Genomic DNA, 15,698 nt, shown 5'->3' with positions numbered 1-15,698 from the left:
TTCTTGGGCATGAAGATCTTGCAGTTTACAGCAAGTGCTGCCGGAAGAACTGACGTTTGACGTACCACCCCGTCAAACCCCGCTTCTCGGCGCCGTGAAGGTGTGGAGTTTGCGGGTTTTTTTTTTCAAGACTTCACCCCCTGCTCGAAAAGGGGATCTATGGAGAGGGGAAGTTCGGGTTCTGATTGGTGCGCGAGTGCCAAGATCCGTGAACTTTGGATGAGATGGTAAAGTTGAGAGGGGCCTCGGGGGCTGCCATCATCATCCTTGTCGGAATATCAGATATTCCGGATGTATGCCCCTTTGCAATTGCCGGCATATAGAGCGGGTTACTTATATCACAAGCAAAGGAATCTTCCCAACCCACCATGCTTGACCATTATCTCATCATTGAATTCTACATATCTTACTTCCTACAATCTTCTCCTCTCACAACCCCCCCGCAACAGCCTGCCCAACAGCCCCAGCAATCTCCCCGAACACCACGCCCTTAAGAACCGTCTCCCCCATCTCCTCCGCCCAATGCCCCGCATCCCTCAACTTCCCCTTCCACTTCTCCTTCTGCTCCCTACTCAACGCCTCCCACTTGACGCCTCCATGCTTCTCCTTCTCGCCATGCATCGCGACCTTCACTCCCCCGGGCCCCTCTTTCAGTACATAAACACCTTCGCTACTGCCTTGTTTCAACTTCGCGAAGAAATCTGGGAGTCTTACTGCGGAGCCGGAATCCTCCTCGTAATTAACATCACCTGATGGGTGAGGAATGGCTGAAGTAAGTGTATTGTAGCCGGGAGGGAATTCATAAGGGCGTCCCAGCGCCTCCTGCCAGATAACAGGCAAGTGACTCCTGGCGTTCAGATACACCGGCACTCCTCCTCTCACCTCTAGTATCCCTTGTATGAAAATCGCGGCTATCAACACACCGATAATGGATAGAATGACGGTGCCTCCGAAGACAGCTTTGGTGGATGGTAAGGCGACGACGTAGCGCGGTGTCTTGGACTGTCCTCTCTTCACCGACAACGGCACCGGGAAGAGAGGGAGAGTATGCACAACCACCGTATTGCTTACGCCCACACTTGCTAGCTTGAGATACTGCGGCGGCGTACTCGCTGTCACTGGATGCGTAGGAGGAACAAAATTCGAGAATGCAAGGCTCGTGATTTGCATCGGGTGAACATCCTTGAATGTCTTGAACGCCTTGATTTTCGTGACGAGCGAGATGGCGCCTTCAACTTGGAGGTCGACTTTGAAGAGCGAGAGCGAGATGTCCCGTCCTGCGACTGCGATCACGAATTGTGTGTAATCTTGGGGCGAGGAGGGGTTGAGTGGTGGTGTGAGGTTTGCTACTGCCATGCCAGTAGCTTTCGTGATTCGATCTGGGAGGCGTAGAGATTGTGCGATTCTGCACTCTCCTTTACCGCCAGGTGGTAAACGGAGGATCTGCAGCACGGCTCCACTATCCCTAGAGATATTCGTGAGCATGAGAAGAAGGTCTTTCGTCAACCATCTCATGGCTCTGAATGATGGCACCGCGGGCTTTTCTGGGGATCTCGAACCAGGAGTCGTGTACACGAGGTCCGGCTCATCCTCATCTGTCTTCGAAGTGATCTTCTTGACATACACATCGTGCACATCGCAGTACGCAAACATGTACTCATTATCCCCCGTCTGAATAAAATCCACATCGACCGCCTCCCGATTACTCTGCACGCCGCCCCTCGAGTTCGGCGGCGCAATGGCACTCGTATCAAACAACACAATCTCTGACATCGGACTCGTGAAGCGGCCGGTGCACACAGCTCCCAGCTGCGGCTGATGGGGGAACGGCTTCGAGAGCCTTGTAATCCGCTGATAGATATCCTTCTCCTTACTCTCAAACAGCTTCGACCTGCCCATCTCCGCGATCTTGTATTCAGAAGGCTTCTCCTCAACAGCAGGACCAGATTTGCCCTTGCCTTTCCCTTTCCCCTTCGCTCCTCCAGCAGGCTCGATGCCAAACACGCGGAAATGCGTGTTCCTTCCCTTCTCCACATCCTGCGGACTGGAGTTCACGCCCGCATACACGAGCGTTGCTCGCCCTTTCCTTTGCCCCACCGCGAGACTCGTGACATTGTCTTGGTCTTTGCTGAGATCTGCTTCGCTGACCTCTATAAGCTCTGTGGATTTGGAGGTATCTAGGACTGTCTGTCTCGCCCATTAGCTTCCACCCTCTGAGGATCTTGCAGCGAGGAAGCTGTTGGACTCACAATTTTATTGCCAACACCGCTCCTCCCCGCGCCTCCACCACCGCCAACAACAAGCCTATCCGCATCGAGGGGATCGAAATCGCATGCGTACAACGGATACGACAGCGTCGCCTTCGCAGACGGTATTAACGGCGCCATGTGCCTTCCTGTTCCCTGTCTCTAACCCTCTAGCGGTGTAATATCGTTTGCGCTGCCATGGATGGCGTGAAGTTTGAGAACAAGGAAATCAGGATGTTGAAAAAGGAGGCCTTCCGCCAACCTGTCATGATTTCTAGCCTGGGAGCTGAGCTGAGCTGTGACGTCGGGACCAATCAGAAGCCACGGTTCAGACCAGGCTAGCCAGGGCAAACCACCATCGCCGAGGCTAAACTAGATGGCATCTGGGGTCGTTTCCAAACAGGGGTGATGAAAGGAAGCGTGTTTGTCTGCTGCTATTGTTCTCTGACAAGTGTCAGTCATTTTCTTTATCATCGGGTGGAAATCATGTCAGCTGCTGTTTCAGACATTAGTCACAGGGTTCAAACGATGCAAAATCATTCTATGATCATTTTTCTAGCACTCATTCAAGTCTAGACTAACGCCGTTTAACTTGCTTCTCATGCTCTCATAAACCATATCCCTCGACCTGAGATCCGAGATCCCCTAATGAATCCGCAATGGACAATGTCTGCCGCATAATGGCGAGAATATCCATTCCGTAAAAAGTAACGAAGAAAGCAAATATTTCTCATTTGCCGTTTCCATGAATTTTGCGTAACGGAAACTCAATCAGATATGATCCATCCTTCCGAAGCAAGACCCCCATTTATTGTGCCGGCTCGCTGCGAGTGTCGAGAATACAGAGGGCAGAAAACAAAACCAAGCCACCCAACGCCGAGGAATCCATGCTGGTCATATGTACCGGGGCCAACATGAATTGATGCATTTAGCCCGCAATGAGGGAGAAGAAAAGAAACCACCAATCAATATCCTTGAAGCCAGTATGCCAGGCCGTGCAGATATAAACTTTTGGGCTGCCTTTACTTGGCGTTTCGACGGAAAGCGAGAAGGTCGGCCAAGCTCTGGAGAGAGCAGCCGTGCTTCAAGAAGTCATGTTGAAGAAGTTCGGCGGCCGAGGCTCTGCTTCGGATGTCGACGCAGAGGCAAACGGACAAGAAAGCCTTCAACTCCTTGCTCAACTTCTCAGGCTTCTTGAGGCGCGGAGTACCGTTCGTGGCGATCAGGTACAAGGCCTTCAAAGGCTCCTCGTTGAGGTAGGGAGGCTCGGACTCGATCATCTCAATTGCCATGATGCCCAAGGACCAGATATCAACCTTCGGGCCATACTCCTTTTGCTTGACGACCTCGGGAGCCATCCAGTAAGGGGTACCGACCATGGTGGCGCGCTTAGACTTGGACTCGGTGAGCTTAGCGCAGAAACCGAAGTCGGCTGAGATCGGTTAGCTCGAGCCACGTAAAAGGGGGTTAGCGAGGCTTACTGATCTTGACGTTACCACGAGCATCGAGCAGAACGTTGTCACTCTTGATGTCACGGTGGATGATGGATTGGTTGTGCAAATGCTCAAGCCCACGGCAAGTCTGGTATCGTCAGTTTTGATCTTTGCTAATCCAAGTTCTTTCTTTACCTCAAGACAGATCGTGGAGATTTGGTCCTCGGTGATGGTTGGGTTGTTGTCAATGACGTCGGTCAAGGCGCCTCCCTCCATATACTCCATGACGACCCAAAGCTCCGAAGAGTTGTTGCGCAAGAACGCGTCAAGGAAGTTGACGATGTTGCGGTGCTTGCTGTCCTTCATGACCATGATCTCGTTGACGATCAACTCCTTCCGTGGTTGGTGCGCCAAGTCCATCTGCTTGATAGCAACTTGGGCCTTGCTGCCTTGTTGACGAATAACCTCACGAGCAATTGGCGACAATGGGTTCTCCTTGACCTTCGCAACATAGACGGAACCAGACGCACCCTGGCCAATCTTCTTTTGCTTGGAGTAGGACATGTTCGGATCATCCTTGGAAACAGCCTCTTTCAACTTGGCCATGACCTCGTTCTCAGACATCGTGGACATACGAACATCTTGCTTACGCTCAGCAGGTGGCTTGGCAGTCAACGCAGCCTCAGCGGCCTTAACAGCATCATTTTGTTGGATGCCATTGTTGCCCGCAGGTTGCTTGTTTGCAACATTGAGAGGCTTAATTTGGTTAACTGGTGCTGGAAGACGAGAAGGAGGCGGGTTAGCTTGACCGTTGGTGGCAGCACGGGGAGCAGAAGTCTGAACACCATTAGGACCATTTTGGTAACGAGGCTCTTGGGCACGCTGAGTGCTTTGCTCAGTACGGGCAGGTGAGCGGGATCCTCCATTCTGTTGAGGAATAGAGGAACTCTGCTGAGTGGCCATGGGAGGACGGGCGCCATTGCTGGGGGTTGGTGCAGATGGAGCTTGTCGTTGGGTTCGGAGGGACGGTGCTGCTTGGGGTTGAGGTGCGGCGCGTGGGGCAGGTGGGGGAGCTCTCGAAGGGTTATACCGATCAGTGGTCGCACCACCGCCGAATCCACCAACCTCCTGCTGAGCGATAGTGGGCCGAGTCTTTGGAAGAGAAGCATTATAAGCCTCCATATCCCGACGGTTTTGCTCCTCCATCTCTCGGTCACGTTGGCGCTGAGCCTCAAGTTGCTTCTGGCGTTGCTCCTCACGTAATTGCGGGTCAACGTAGTTCGAAGCCATTGCCTGCATCTGCTGTCGTTGCTGCTGGCTCTCCGGGGGAGTCGGGCGGCGCGGAGCATTGCTTGAGCTGCTAGAACCTGGCGGAGTGGGGAAACTATTGTTGCGTTGAGTTTGTTGAATTGGACGAGGAGGAGCAACATTGACGCCACTCATGCCATAACCAAGTTGCTTGTTGGAATTGGCCGAGACTGGTGGTGTCGGGGTTAAGCTTGGGTATTGGTTGGCGTTCTGGGCTCGCTTAGTGATATCAGAGTAAAACTCCAGTACCTCAAAGACGGCTTGCGGGTTGCGCTCATAGTCCTCCTTGGTAATGGCGGACGAGTTGAGAAGCTTGGACCACTCCGGGGGAAGACCAACGAATTCACCAGTGTTGGGATCGAAACCAACGTGAACCGAATGGCTGAAGTTGGTAGGGTTGCTGACACCGCCCATGCCAGGACAGCGCGCATAGATGAAGTCAATCCACTCATACAGATCGTCGTCACCCTTGACCTTGATTTGCAGAGTCCTGGAGAGTCCATCATCATCACCGGGGTTCGTGGATTGGCCGTTCAGCGCACGCTTGATCTCGAAGATCGTACCAGCAGCCTCGACTCGAGAAACGCCCAAAACATCCTTGAGGACGATTGAGTAAGAGATCTTACCACCATCGGTCTTGTGAAAGTCGAGCTGCTCCTTTCGCAGGATCAAGAACTTTTGCTTCCATGGTTGAATGAAGTTCTTTCCCTCCTTAACCGAAGCCCAGCCTTCCTTGATGACTGCAACACCACCTTGACCATCGGGCTTTTGGATAGGAAGAGATACCGTCGCACCCGTGTATGTAGAGGTCGCGGTGCGGGTAATGGGGGAATTAATGCTCAATTGAGACATATTGCCGGGAATATTAGAGGTAGAAGGGGTAAGGTTGAGTCGGGGACGTTCGGTGGGGGGTCGAGGAGCAGGGCCAGGGTTCATGAATTGACCAGGAGTGTAGATGCTGTATGCAGGAGAATAATCAGCCATCATGTTGAATAACAAGAGCAGCAAACCATTGTCGACGCGACAATAGGAGGGGGGAACATTTTGTTGTTGGATCTTCGAATCCGGCCCCTCGAGAACGCGAGCCGCGAGTGATCGCTTCAGATCCACCCCGTGTTTCCAGATACTGTAACACCGCGCGAACTGTGCAAAAGCGCAAAAAGAAACGTACCTATTCTGAGAAGCCATTTTTGCAAGATGTACAGGATTACGACTAGAATGACTCCGCGGTTGTTTTTATTCAAAGGTGCAGTGTAAAGTCGCTGCGGGGTATCGTAAAGGAAATCGTTGATCGTCCTGCAACGCAACTGCAATTAGCACTGAACGCGAGGAATCACAGCCAAAGGTTGAAGACTCTGATCCTTACAAGTAGCACTTCGTTCGTCATGAGTTAGTGAGGGTATTTGCTCGTGAGTCGTTGCCGTCGCGGTCGCTCCGCGTTCGCTTGGGGGGATTCACAGTTTGCCCTGCCTCGACCGACCGAAGCGCAGGTTCCCGTCTCGCACAGCGTCTAGCCGCGCCGAAAGAGCTCTCGACAGGCCAGCAGAAGTCGAAGGGAGAAGTGGTTTGCGCGGTCGTGGGCGCGGAGGTCTTGTGGTCGCGTTGATGGATTATCACGTCGAGCTTAAGGGAGGTTGAAGATGAGGTTTGGGGGTTGTGGACCTCATTCGCGCTAAATTGGTGTTGGCGCCAAATGCTATCGGCGGGAATTTTAGAGTCTGGGCGCTGCCGGCCCTCCCTTGCCTGAACCGAGCAGCACGAGCAGCATGAGCAGCACTAGCAGCCAATCCAAGTGGAATTCTACAGACTGCACGGCGTGGGTATGGAGACTTTACGAAGTGTGCGAGTGTACTGGATGGGCAGTGGACATGGAGCCCCGAGTTGGAGAAGGGCGAGAGGCGAGTGGGTGTGAGGTTTGGGGCCAAGGCAAGGGAGCGCACGTCAAGCCTTCGGCCAAGGCAGCACAAATTGTATGGATTTGGACACTTCTACGGAGGTAAGTTCCAGCAAGGCGAGCAGTGCGCTGGTCCGGAGGAGGTACATGTACCAGTATCATCCACGGCTGAAGAGCCTGGCCTCCCTTCACCATTCATGAACATTGAAATGAACCTCCTCACAGGCGCACACATGGCGGCGACCATGCGCTTCAGCCATTCACGGACGGCTTATCTAAGAGACTACGACATTCCTCATTAATCTGATGCGTGACCCAAAGGGGTGGGGAGCTATTCATGCTGGGCCGGGCCTGGCTGTCGACCAACCGGTTTCAGAAAGGGCTGTCCCAGGAGGTGCCCCTATTCGTGCCGCCGCCCACCACGGTTCACGGCTCACGGTTCACGCCGAGGACTCAGGAGAAGCTTCAAAGCAGGCCTCGTCCTAATTGGTGCATCCCAGCCTCTCCGCGACCAACACCAGACAAGCAAGCCGTTCCCGAGACCACACTGGCTGCCAAACCCCTCCAGGACCTCCAGCGGCAAGCGAGAAAGGCTCATGCCGGCAGCGTGAAACAAATCTGCCCCTGCGAAATCTGCCTCTGCCCGCTGATGTTTCTGGTGGGCGGGGGCGTCGCAGACGCATTGCACTGCACGGGCGAGAAATGTTTCTTATTGAGGTGATCCCTTCTGGGCCTGCTTCGATGGTACTGTAGTTCCCTTCCAGCGTCGTGCAGCCGGCTTCTCTGCGTCATGCCTGTGGTGCAGCTGTCGTACATTGTTCTGGAAACTATCAATGAGGCCTAGAAATGCGGCCTTTACAGTAGCAGACATGCACGTGATGATTCATCAAGACTCATGTGAAAGGCGCCTCGAGTTACACAAGAAAGTTACACAAGAGCTACTTTTGATCCTCCTAGCAATTCTATATCATCTTCATAACAAGGTCTAAGCATCCTACAAGAATTTGTTCTTCCAAAGAAATCTCTTAGCGAACTGGCACTTCAACTTCTTGGCCCTCAAATGTAGGCAACTCCTTCTCGATATCGGCCCAAACCTTCTCGCCTTCCACCAAGGACTTGATAGCCGTCAAGATCGTCTCCTCATCAGCACGAACCTGCTTCGTGGAATCGCGATCTCGCAGGGTGTATGTCTTGTCCTGGACACTCTGGAAGTCGATGGTGATACCGAGAGGAGTACCCAACTCATCATTTCGGCTGTACCGCTTGCCAATTGATGCTGAAGAGTCATCTACTCGGCTGGAGACGCCCAAAGAGCGGAGCTTGAGCGACATGTGCCGTAGAAGAGGCTTGAAGCTTTCGTGAGTGGAGAGGGGCACAAGCAGGACCTTGCTAGGTGCTACTATTGGTGGGAATGAGAGAACCTAGGTTTCGTCAGCAAAATTTATCCCAAATGAGTTCACAAAAGCTTACACCACGTGCTTCATCACCACCATCACTGCCACGGGTCCAGTAGGTATGCTCCATCAAGCAATAGATAATCCTGCCAATACCGAACGAGGGCTCGATAACATTTGGTGTGAATTCTCTCGTGTTCTCAACGCGCTTCCGGCGCTCGATGACAATAAGATCCTTGCTAATCTCGACCTTGCCATTACCGACGCCCTCAACATCAATGGTAATCTTGCCCTCGAGCTTGAGATCTTGAGCCAATGCTTCCCGCTTTTCTTGTGGAAGAGCCTCGACAGCAGCCTCGACAGTCTTGCCATCCTTCTTGAAGTGAGGACCGAACTTCTTCTTGTCGAGGTCGATCTGCCATTCTTCGACGGTGATGGGTTCTGCCAACCTCTCACGCACCACCAATGGGGCACCGGTCTTCTTAGCATGGACTGTGAGATCGTAAGCACTCCTGTCTGCACAGCCAACGCACTCAATCCAGCCGTAGCTGGTTTGGAGCTCAGCATCCCAGCAGTCAGCAGCATAGTGAGCCATCTCATTAGCCATGTGTTGCCTGAATCGAAGCTTTGTTTGATCGATACCAATCTTCTCCAAGAAGAGATGGATACGTGCCAAGAAGTAGCCCAAGGTCTCGTTATCCACGGTACCATCTGCAACCGCCTTGCCAATAGCTACCTTCTTGACGTGGGTCTGACCAGCCAATTGAGTATGGCGGTTGAGGAGCACAAGCTCAACATCCTTGACCTCCTCGAAGCGGTGGTGCTTCTTGCCGCCATGAGGGTCAACATAATGCTCAATCTCAGCCATCAAGAATTCTCGGACTCGGAGAAGGCCAGATCGGGGAGAGATTTCGTTTCTGTAGGACTTGCCAATACAAGCAGACGCGAATGGCATCTGTTGTTGATTGAAGTCCAGGAGCTTGGCAAAGTTGAGGAATTGGCCTTGTGCGGTCTCTGGTCGCAAGTAGCCTGCCAGGTTGCCGCTTGGGCCGATAGGTGTGTTGAACATGAGGTTGAATTCCACAGGAGGCAAAGGCTCAACACCAGTAGCTGGGTTCTTCATCTCATACTTCTTGATCAACTGACCCAATTCCTCGCCATTGTAGTTATCAATCCTCGCCAAGATCTCTTCATACTCCTGAACAACGGCATCGTCAAGCTTGACAGCTTCCGTAGCCTTGACCTTCTTCTTTTTCTTTTTGGGATCGTCCTCCTTCTCTTCAACCTTCACACCTCTCGCCTCCTTATCGCCCTTCAGCCGCGACTCCAAGATCTCCTCAACAAAGTGATCTGCTCTCATGATATCGCCATTCTTTGGGTCCTTGCACATCCAATCCGCGAATTTGTCCACGTGCCCACTTGTCTTGAGAACCTCAGCAGGAGTGAGAGCCGTACAATCTACCTCCAGCATATCCTCCTCCAAGACAAAGTGTTTGCGGAATAAATCAACGACGTTGGTTTGCAGAGCACAACCCGGCTACAAAATTGTTAGCAATGAAAATAAAGATAGTCGTTCCAAAAAGAAAAATCCGGTGGTTAAGTCATCGAGTCGACCGCCTTAGCAGCCTTCTCGATGTGCCTCTCAGTCTTGTAGTGGCGTTGAAGCTTTGAGTTGGTAGCACAGACCAAATCACAGATTGCACAGTGATATTTCTTCTCTGCTCTGTTTTCGTCGGTCTTTCGTTTATCTCGGGTCTCGAAAGTACTTTTCTCACTCCAGCAGCGTTGTCGATGTGCATTTGGGAGGTTTGATGCACTTCCAGAGCGTGATTTGACTCGTAGGACTTGTTGCAGATGTCGCAATGGTATCTCTTGGAAGCTTTGTTGTTTGCTCTCAATATAGGTTGGCTGGCAGCGGTCCGTAATACCATTTTTTCCTTTCGAAGTCGATCCATTTCGACTAGCTTGGCAGTGATTTGCTCAACAGTAAGGCCTTCGTCCTCCCAGTAACGCTTTCAAGCAAGGCCGAGTGAGAGCAGCAGCCATCCCATGCGATGTCTTTGGCATTCCAAGGACTAAGACGAGGCATTCCATAGTCCTTTGTCTGAGATATCATAGCCCAGAACATGAGAGCGAAAATAACCTCAAGCAATACAAAAAGAACTCGGACCGGGAATCTGATTGTAACATCTGGAATAGATGCCCAGCAAAGCAATCCCTTGTGTGTGATTGTATAGCTATCGTCAAATGCTTGCTGGACATAACGAGGTATATTTGTCTTTGCATCGTAGTCTTGAAGCCGACTGACTACACCACGAGCTGTATGTGTTCCGCATCCAACATAAATCCTAGGACAAGAGCTTGGCTTCCCGAGTATAAGGAGGTAGCAAGGAGACAGACAGCCCAACACGCCTTAACATTGGTCAGTAGGCTCTCAAAAGATAGGAACCATGATTCGGCAGACTTACAGAAGACTTGCAGAAGACTCGAAGCAACGGCGAGAAGAGTATCACAGCAGAGCTGCTGCGGTGTTTTGGTGCGTCGATGCCACAGCATCGAGAGAAGGAAGGAGTCCATCATATTGCTGTCGCGTCCAGGTATCCAGAGGGAAGAACCACCGAATTTTCATGAGGTGAGGGGAAGAGGGGGGGAAGGTGAAAGGAAAGAGCAACTAACAGGACCGTAGTCGTAAAGGCCAGCAACACCACCATAAACTTCGAAGGAGGGAGTATAGAACATGCGCCGTCGCAGCATGGAGTCGAGGACCGGGCGGTCGAAGGGCTGACCCTTCAGAGTAGTTGTAGCCATGATCGGGTCTTTTTGCTTCTGGAATTTCGGAGGTTGATATTTGTTGACTTGTGTGGTAGCTGTGAAGCTTCTTGCTTTGTATCGTGGGAAAGTGTTTTGCAGGTGGCCAGCAGTTCGTGCGAATCTGCAGAAGGGGCGCATTCACTTGAGACTCATCCAATTGAGGTCTGAGTCAGTCAATCGAAAACAGTTATCTCGAGTTAGAAGTTGTTCCCTGTTTCGAAATTCCTTTTATGACTCCTCGCTCGCTCCAGTCCAGCCTTGTCGGAAATACAGGCGGTGTGGATTCTGCCGAAATTAGAACTACAGTACGGCAGCCGGGAAATTATCCAACGCCAAAACTTTTTTTCCTCAGGAAGCGATTGAGATTTGAATATTTACCCCGCAACATTACAATGGGATCAAAACGAGTCAAACCGCTTTCCTCGAAGGCCGCATTGCCTTTCAAGACGGGAAATAAGTTCAGGAGGCAGGATCTTCACGTCAAGCAAAAGAAAGCGAGGGACACCGAAAGAAGAGACGAACGCTTCAAACGAAAACGGGAAGAGGACCGAGATCCAGAGCTGAGGAGGGAAAGATTGGCCAAGAATGTTCCGATTACAATCGACAAGAAGCGAGTCTGGGATGAGGTAGATGGAGATGATCTGGGCATCAGTGTGGACGTGGAGCAATTAAAGAGACGGCGGATCGAGGAAGCAGAAGCCGCAGAGCAAGAAGCATTACAAGATGAGGAAGAGAAAGAAGACGATGTGGACAGCATGCTGGACTCTGATTCTGAATCAGAAGAAGACGAAGAGGAACCAAAGAGTGCTCGACAACGAGCGTCCTCCAACGCTCCCTCAACAACCAGTACCAACCTCGACCTCACGCCCTCCTCACTGGCCCTCAAATTCCCAACTCTCTTCTCTGACGAACCACCTCCAGTCCCCAAAATCCTCCTCACAACCTCCCTGAACTCGACCCTCCACAGGGAAGCACACCTCCTCTGCACTCTCTTCCCAAACACCACCTACATCCCACGCTCCTCCCACCGCTACGGCCACAAGTTCTCCCTGCGAGAAATCTCCAAATTCGCCACAAACCGCTCATACACCACTGTCATCCTCCTAAAGGAAGACCAAAAGAAGCCCACCGGTCTTACAATCGTGCATTTACCAGAAGGACCAACCTGCCACTTCAGCATCGCAAACTGGGTTGAAGGGAAGAAATTACCAGGCCACGGAAACCCTACGAACCATTATCCGGAACTGATTTTGAATAATTTCAGGACTCCGTTGGGTCTGTTGACTGCGAGGATCTTTTTGACGCTTTTCCCGCCGCAGCCCGAGTTGCAGGGACGGCAGGTGGTGACCTTGCATAATCAGAGAGATTATATCTTTGTGAGAAGGCATAGATATGTGTTTCGAGAGAAGAAGGAGACCGAGAAGAGTGTAATTGGTCCAGATGGGAAACCTGTGAAGGGAGTGGAGGAAATCAGAGCTGGTTTACAGGAATTGGGACCAAGGTTTACGTTGAAGTTGAGGAGGGTGGATAAAGGTGTAGGTAGGGCAGGAAGTGATGGGCCTGATAAGGTGCAATGGGAATGGAAAGCCGGGATGGAGAAGAAGAGAACGAGATTCAATCTTTAGTCCTCGGCGCTTTGTGCTGCATATACCCTCACGTACAGAAATGAAAGAATTTCACATACAAATGGAATAAATCATTTCAGTCTATCTCTATCATGGTATCATTCTACATACATCCCAAATTCGACCAAAACGCCCCGACCCCCTTCAAAAGAAGAAAACCCAACACCAACCTCTAGTTCCCCCTCTCTGCCCTACAAAAATCCCAACTCCGATACCCCCTCTCCCCAACCCACCCGGTCAGCCTCTTAAGCTCCTCCTCCCTCATCCCACGATTGGTCTTCCACCACCCCGTCTCCCAAACACTGATATCGCCGCCAAAGTACCCTCCCTCAAATAACACATCGCCATTCACCTCACAGCTCTCTCCCCTCTCCACCTCCTTGATCCCATGGAACGCCGTCATCAAGACGTCGATTTTGTAGCCTGCAGCTTTGATGAGAGCGGTTGCTGAGACTTCGGCGGCCACCGCAGAGTCCCAGGTGTGGAAGCAGGCGTTTATTCCTGGGGGTTGGTGGATGGAGGGGAGGTAGCGGTAGGCTTCGGGCTGTAGGTGGTTCTGGTGGTCTGGGGAGCCGGGTTGGTTGGTGGAGTCAGCGTTGGAGTTAGTGTTGGAGCGGGTGGTCAGGGCAGAGGGGAGAAGGGCGGCGGAGGTGGAGGGGAGATGCTCTTTGTTTTTGGCCGGGGGAAGGCGGACAGGGTTGAGGGCGAGATAGTCGAGGGCTTGTTGCGGGGGAAAGAGGAGCGTTGAGAGGCCTATTGAGTCGGTCGCCCAGATCATGGATTGCATGTGGAAGGTTGGCCAGCAGTTGGCTGTCATGCCTACGAGCTGTTGGGTTGGGTGTTAGTTTGGTTGCTTGGTCGAGAGGCGTGGGGGATGGTAAGCGATTAGGGAGAAAGGGGTTTAGGCTTACCTTCACTTCCTCGGTCAGTTTCCGCAGGTACATGTCAATCCAACAAGCATCACTCCAATATGGCATGAATGGTCCTCGGAGACTTGCGTTCAACATAATGAACTTCCCATATCCCTTCCACAGATCATCTCTTTGCAGGACTTCGGCGTATGCACCGAGATCGTAGCAGTCATTATCTCGTTGAACGACTCGGATGTTTGGTAAGTTAGGTATAATGGCGGCCGCATCCGTATGTCCATTGAGAATGAAGATGAAGTCCGCGGCTTCATTGAGGGCGTGTCGGATGAAGAATTCGAGATTAGGACGAGCGGCCTCGGATTCGGAGTAGGCGTAGAGAACTAGCGGCAAGGGTGAGATAGTGATATTTTTCGTAGCCTGCTGAGGAACTCCAGCGAGTTCTTGGCCGGTCTGAGATGATGCGCTATCTGGTGTAGTTGTTGATCCTTCCTTTCCTGTTGACGTCCCTTTGACTTCGTTTGGCTGCTCAACAGTGTTCGAAATAGATTCCGGAGTCTCAGATGGTACTTCAACGACAACGGGGTTATCCGCTGAATTGGAAGAGTCTGAATTGTCTGGACTCAATCCAAGAGCCATCCTGATAGCCTCATCCTCGGCCGTCTGTTTAATGGAATCCACCACTTCCGTATATTCGGGTTCCTAAGAGAAGTCAATACACGCATCTCAAAAACCATGAGAGGACGAACCACAGATGACTTGAATCTTGACATATCCAACGACAAGATCGACCAAATAAGCCAAAGTGCAATCAGGGCAGCCATAAAAGGGGTTCTCAGTGGCAAGACCGCTCCTGCTATAGGTCTCAGAGATCTTTGCATGACACCCATCTTGAAGTCCAATCCAAAATCAACCTGCTCAGCAGTCAAGCTTTCCGGACTATAAAGAAACGTATATAAAGATTGAATAGTAATGAAAGTAGAGTAGAGCGGGACATCAAGCCACTCGAGAAAGCTTCGTCTTTGCCCTCGCGTCCCTTCCCCACAGTAGCTGTCCGTGTCGGTGCTCTAGTATCAGTCAGCAGGTCATGGATCGGAGTGGCTGAAAGTCTGCTCTCCCGATTCACGGATACAATAATAGAAATGAAAACAATAATGGTTCGACAGAATTCGTCATTTAGGCTGAAAATGTCACTCGTCTTACACTTCAAGCTCCCGGGTACCCCCTGAAGTTCAAATGCAGGGAAGCTTACTTTGCAGATTGGCGGACGCATGAACAGAATCTACAGATGGAAAAAGGATTGGCATGGAAGAGGGAGATCCGTTCGCAATCCAGGTCAAGGTGTCCATCATTCCACGAGAGCCCGTCTGCACCAGATGAATCCTCACTTTAGACACCGACTCGTCCAGACCCTACTCGCATCTCTGTCCTGATACCAGTGACAGCTCCATACCCACCCCGTTAACCTTTATCTCCCGCTTCGGAATTACCAGCCCGAAATCCTCGAAGCCTCCCGAATTGCATGTGCATCCCCTTCTCCATCGTGTCCATGGACACCTGGACGCCCAAGCCTCGCAGCCGTATCATTCTGGAAACACCTTCCTTGAGGCGAAAACTCACGTGTCCCTCTTCATTGGGCGACACGGTATCGTTGCAAACAAAGTTTGTGATTCGAAACTTGGTCTGTGTGTGAGATTCGTCACCCTTGTGGAGCTATCTGCAGTAGTCCCCGAAGCTGCGGAAAGGGGCTGAATTGAGGACGACGGTGATTCGTGGCAACATCGAAGACCTTTTCAGCGCGCCTTTCCGTCTCTCTACGCCCTAAGTTCATAATTCAGATTCGAAAGTTGTCGGTTAGGGAATTTGTGGTGGTGGTTGAGAGCGGAAGCAAGCGTCGTCTAGGGCAGGTAGGCAGGATTTTAGGCGGTAGAACTAACGAGCCTACCGACAGTAGTCTGTGCGCACAGGGCATTTTCCAGGTATTTTCAGGCTCCATAAATTCGCTTACAGGCCTTGGAAAACTAAAGTCTCCTTAAACACTTAAAGGTTATAAGATAACAAATAATAGTCACGACTTAATATTTAGGGTTAGAGAACCAAAGTAACCTAAGTATAATTTGA

At 51.5% G+C, this 15,698-nt stretch overlaps 5 protein-coding genes across 5 annotated transcripts; 1 reads left to right on the top strand and 4 right to left on the bottom strand.

The window, feature by feature from the left end:
* Positions 1-382: 382 nt before the first annotated feature.
* On the bottom strand, positions 383-2,589 carry K444DRAFT_554189 (uncharacterized protein). Its single transcript, XM_024876640.1, has 2 exons — positions 2,250-2,589; positions 383-2,187 (listed from the first exon to the last, which is right to left on the bottom strand). Exons 1-2 carry the CDS (start codon positions 2,385-2,387, stop codon positions 430-432), a joined length of 1,896 nt encoding a protein of 631 aa, XP_024741744.1. The 5' UTR covers positions 2,388-2,589; the 3' UTR covers positions 383-429.
* A 679-nt stretch (positions 2,590-3,268) lies between these two features.
* On the bottom strand, positions 3,269-5,839 carry K444DRAFT_520153 (putative Serine/threonine-protein kinase CLA4; the record flags this gene model as incomplete). Its single annotated transcript, XM_024874023.1, has 3 exons — positions 3,269-3,678; positions 3,728-3,827; positions 3,875-5,839. 3 exons carry the CDS (start codon positions 5,837-5,839, stop codon positions 3,269-3,271), a joined length of 2,475 nt encoding a protein of 824 aa, XP_024741743.1.
* Positions 5,840-7,606: 1,767 nt separating this feature from the next.
* Positions 7,607-11,312, bottom strand: K444DRAFT_608517 (glycyl-tRNA synthetase). Its single transcript, XM_024879399.1, has 3 exons — positions 10,952-11,312; positions 8,352-9,812; positions 7,607-8,302 (listed from the first exon to the last, which is right to left on the bottom strand). Exons 1-3 carry the CDS (start codon positions 11,222-11,224, stop codon positions 7,907-7,909), a joined length of 2,130 nt encoding a protein of 709 aa, XP_024741742.1. The 5' UTR covers positions 11,225-11,312; the 3' UTR covers positions 7,607-7,906.
* A 166-nt stretch (positions 11,313-11,478) lies between these two features.
* On the top strand, positions 11,479-12,711 carry K444DRAFT_519933 (Brix-domain-containing protein; the record flags this gene model as incomplete). Its single annotated transcript, XM_024874002.1, has 1 exon — positions 11,479-12,711. The coding sequence occupies one exon, from the start codon at positions 11,479-11,481 to the stop codon at positions 12,709-12,711; it is 1,233 nt and encodes a 410-aa protein (XP_024741741.1).
* An 86-nt stretch (positions 12,712-12,797) lies between these two features.
* Positions 12,798-15,130, bottom strand: K444DRAFT_207005 (uncharacterized protein). Its single transcript, XM_024871050.1, has 4 exons — positions 14,830-15,130; positions 14,327-14,644; positions 13,623-14,279; positions 12,798-13,537 (listed from the first exon to the last, which is right to left on the bottom strand). The coding sequence occupies exons 1-4, from the start codon at positions 14,848-14,850 to the stop codon at positions 12,884-12,886; spliced, it is 1,650 nt and encodes a 549-aa protein (XP_024741740.1). The 5' UTR covers positions 14,851-15,130; the 3' UTR covers positions 12,798-12,883.
* Between the last annotated feature and the right edge of the window lie 568 nt (positions 15,131-15,698).

The sequence above is a fragment of the Hyaloscypha bicolor genome, assembly GCF_002865645.1.
Source record: "Hyaloscypha bicolor E unplaced genomic scaffold K444scaffold_17, whole genome shotgun sequence".
Lineage (NCBI taxonomy): Eukaryota > Fungi > Ascomycota > Leotiomycetes > Helotiales > Hyaloscyphaceae > Hyaloscypha > Hyaloscypha bicolor.
Note: the sequence above shows the minus strand (reverse complement) of the source record. Positions and strands in the feature narration are given on the sequence as shown.

Coding starts and splice junctions, on each gene's coding strand:
- K444DRAFT_608517 (XM_024879399.1), bottom strand. CDS start 11,224: ATGCGCCCCTTCTGCAGATTCGCACGAACTGCTGGCCACCTGCAAAAC. Junction 9,813..10,951: donor GCCTTTACGACTACGGTCCT/GTTAGTTGCTCT, acceptor ACAATTTTGTAG/CCGGGTTGTGCTCTGCAAAC. Junction 8,303..8,351: donor GTGGTGATGAAGCACGTGGT/GTAAGCTTTTGT, acceptor GACGAAACCTAG/GTTCTCTCATTCCCACCAAT.
- K444DRAFT_207005 (XM_024871050.1), bottom strand. CDS start 14,850: ATGCGTCCGCCAATCTGCAAA. Junction 14,280..14,326: donor CAAGATTCAAGTCATCTGTG/GTTCGTCCTCTC, acceptor GACTTCTCTTAG/GAACCCGAATATACGGAAGT. Junction 13,538..13,622: donor AACTGACCGAGGAAGTGAAG/GTAAGCCTAAAC, acceptor CCAACCCAACAG/CTCGTAGGCATGACAGCCAA.
- K444DRAFT_554189 (XM_024876640.1), bottom strand. CDS start 2,387: ATGGCGCCGTTAATACCGTCTGCGAAGGCGACGCTGTCGTATCCGTTG. Junction 2,188..2,249: donor GCGGTGTTGGCAATAAAATT/GTGAGTCCAACA, acceptor TGGGCGAGACAG/ACAGTCCTAGATACCTCCAA.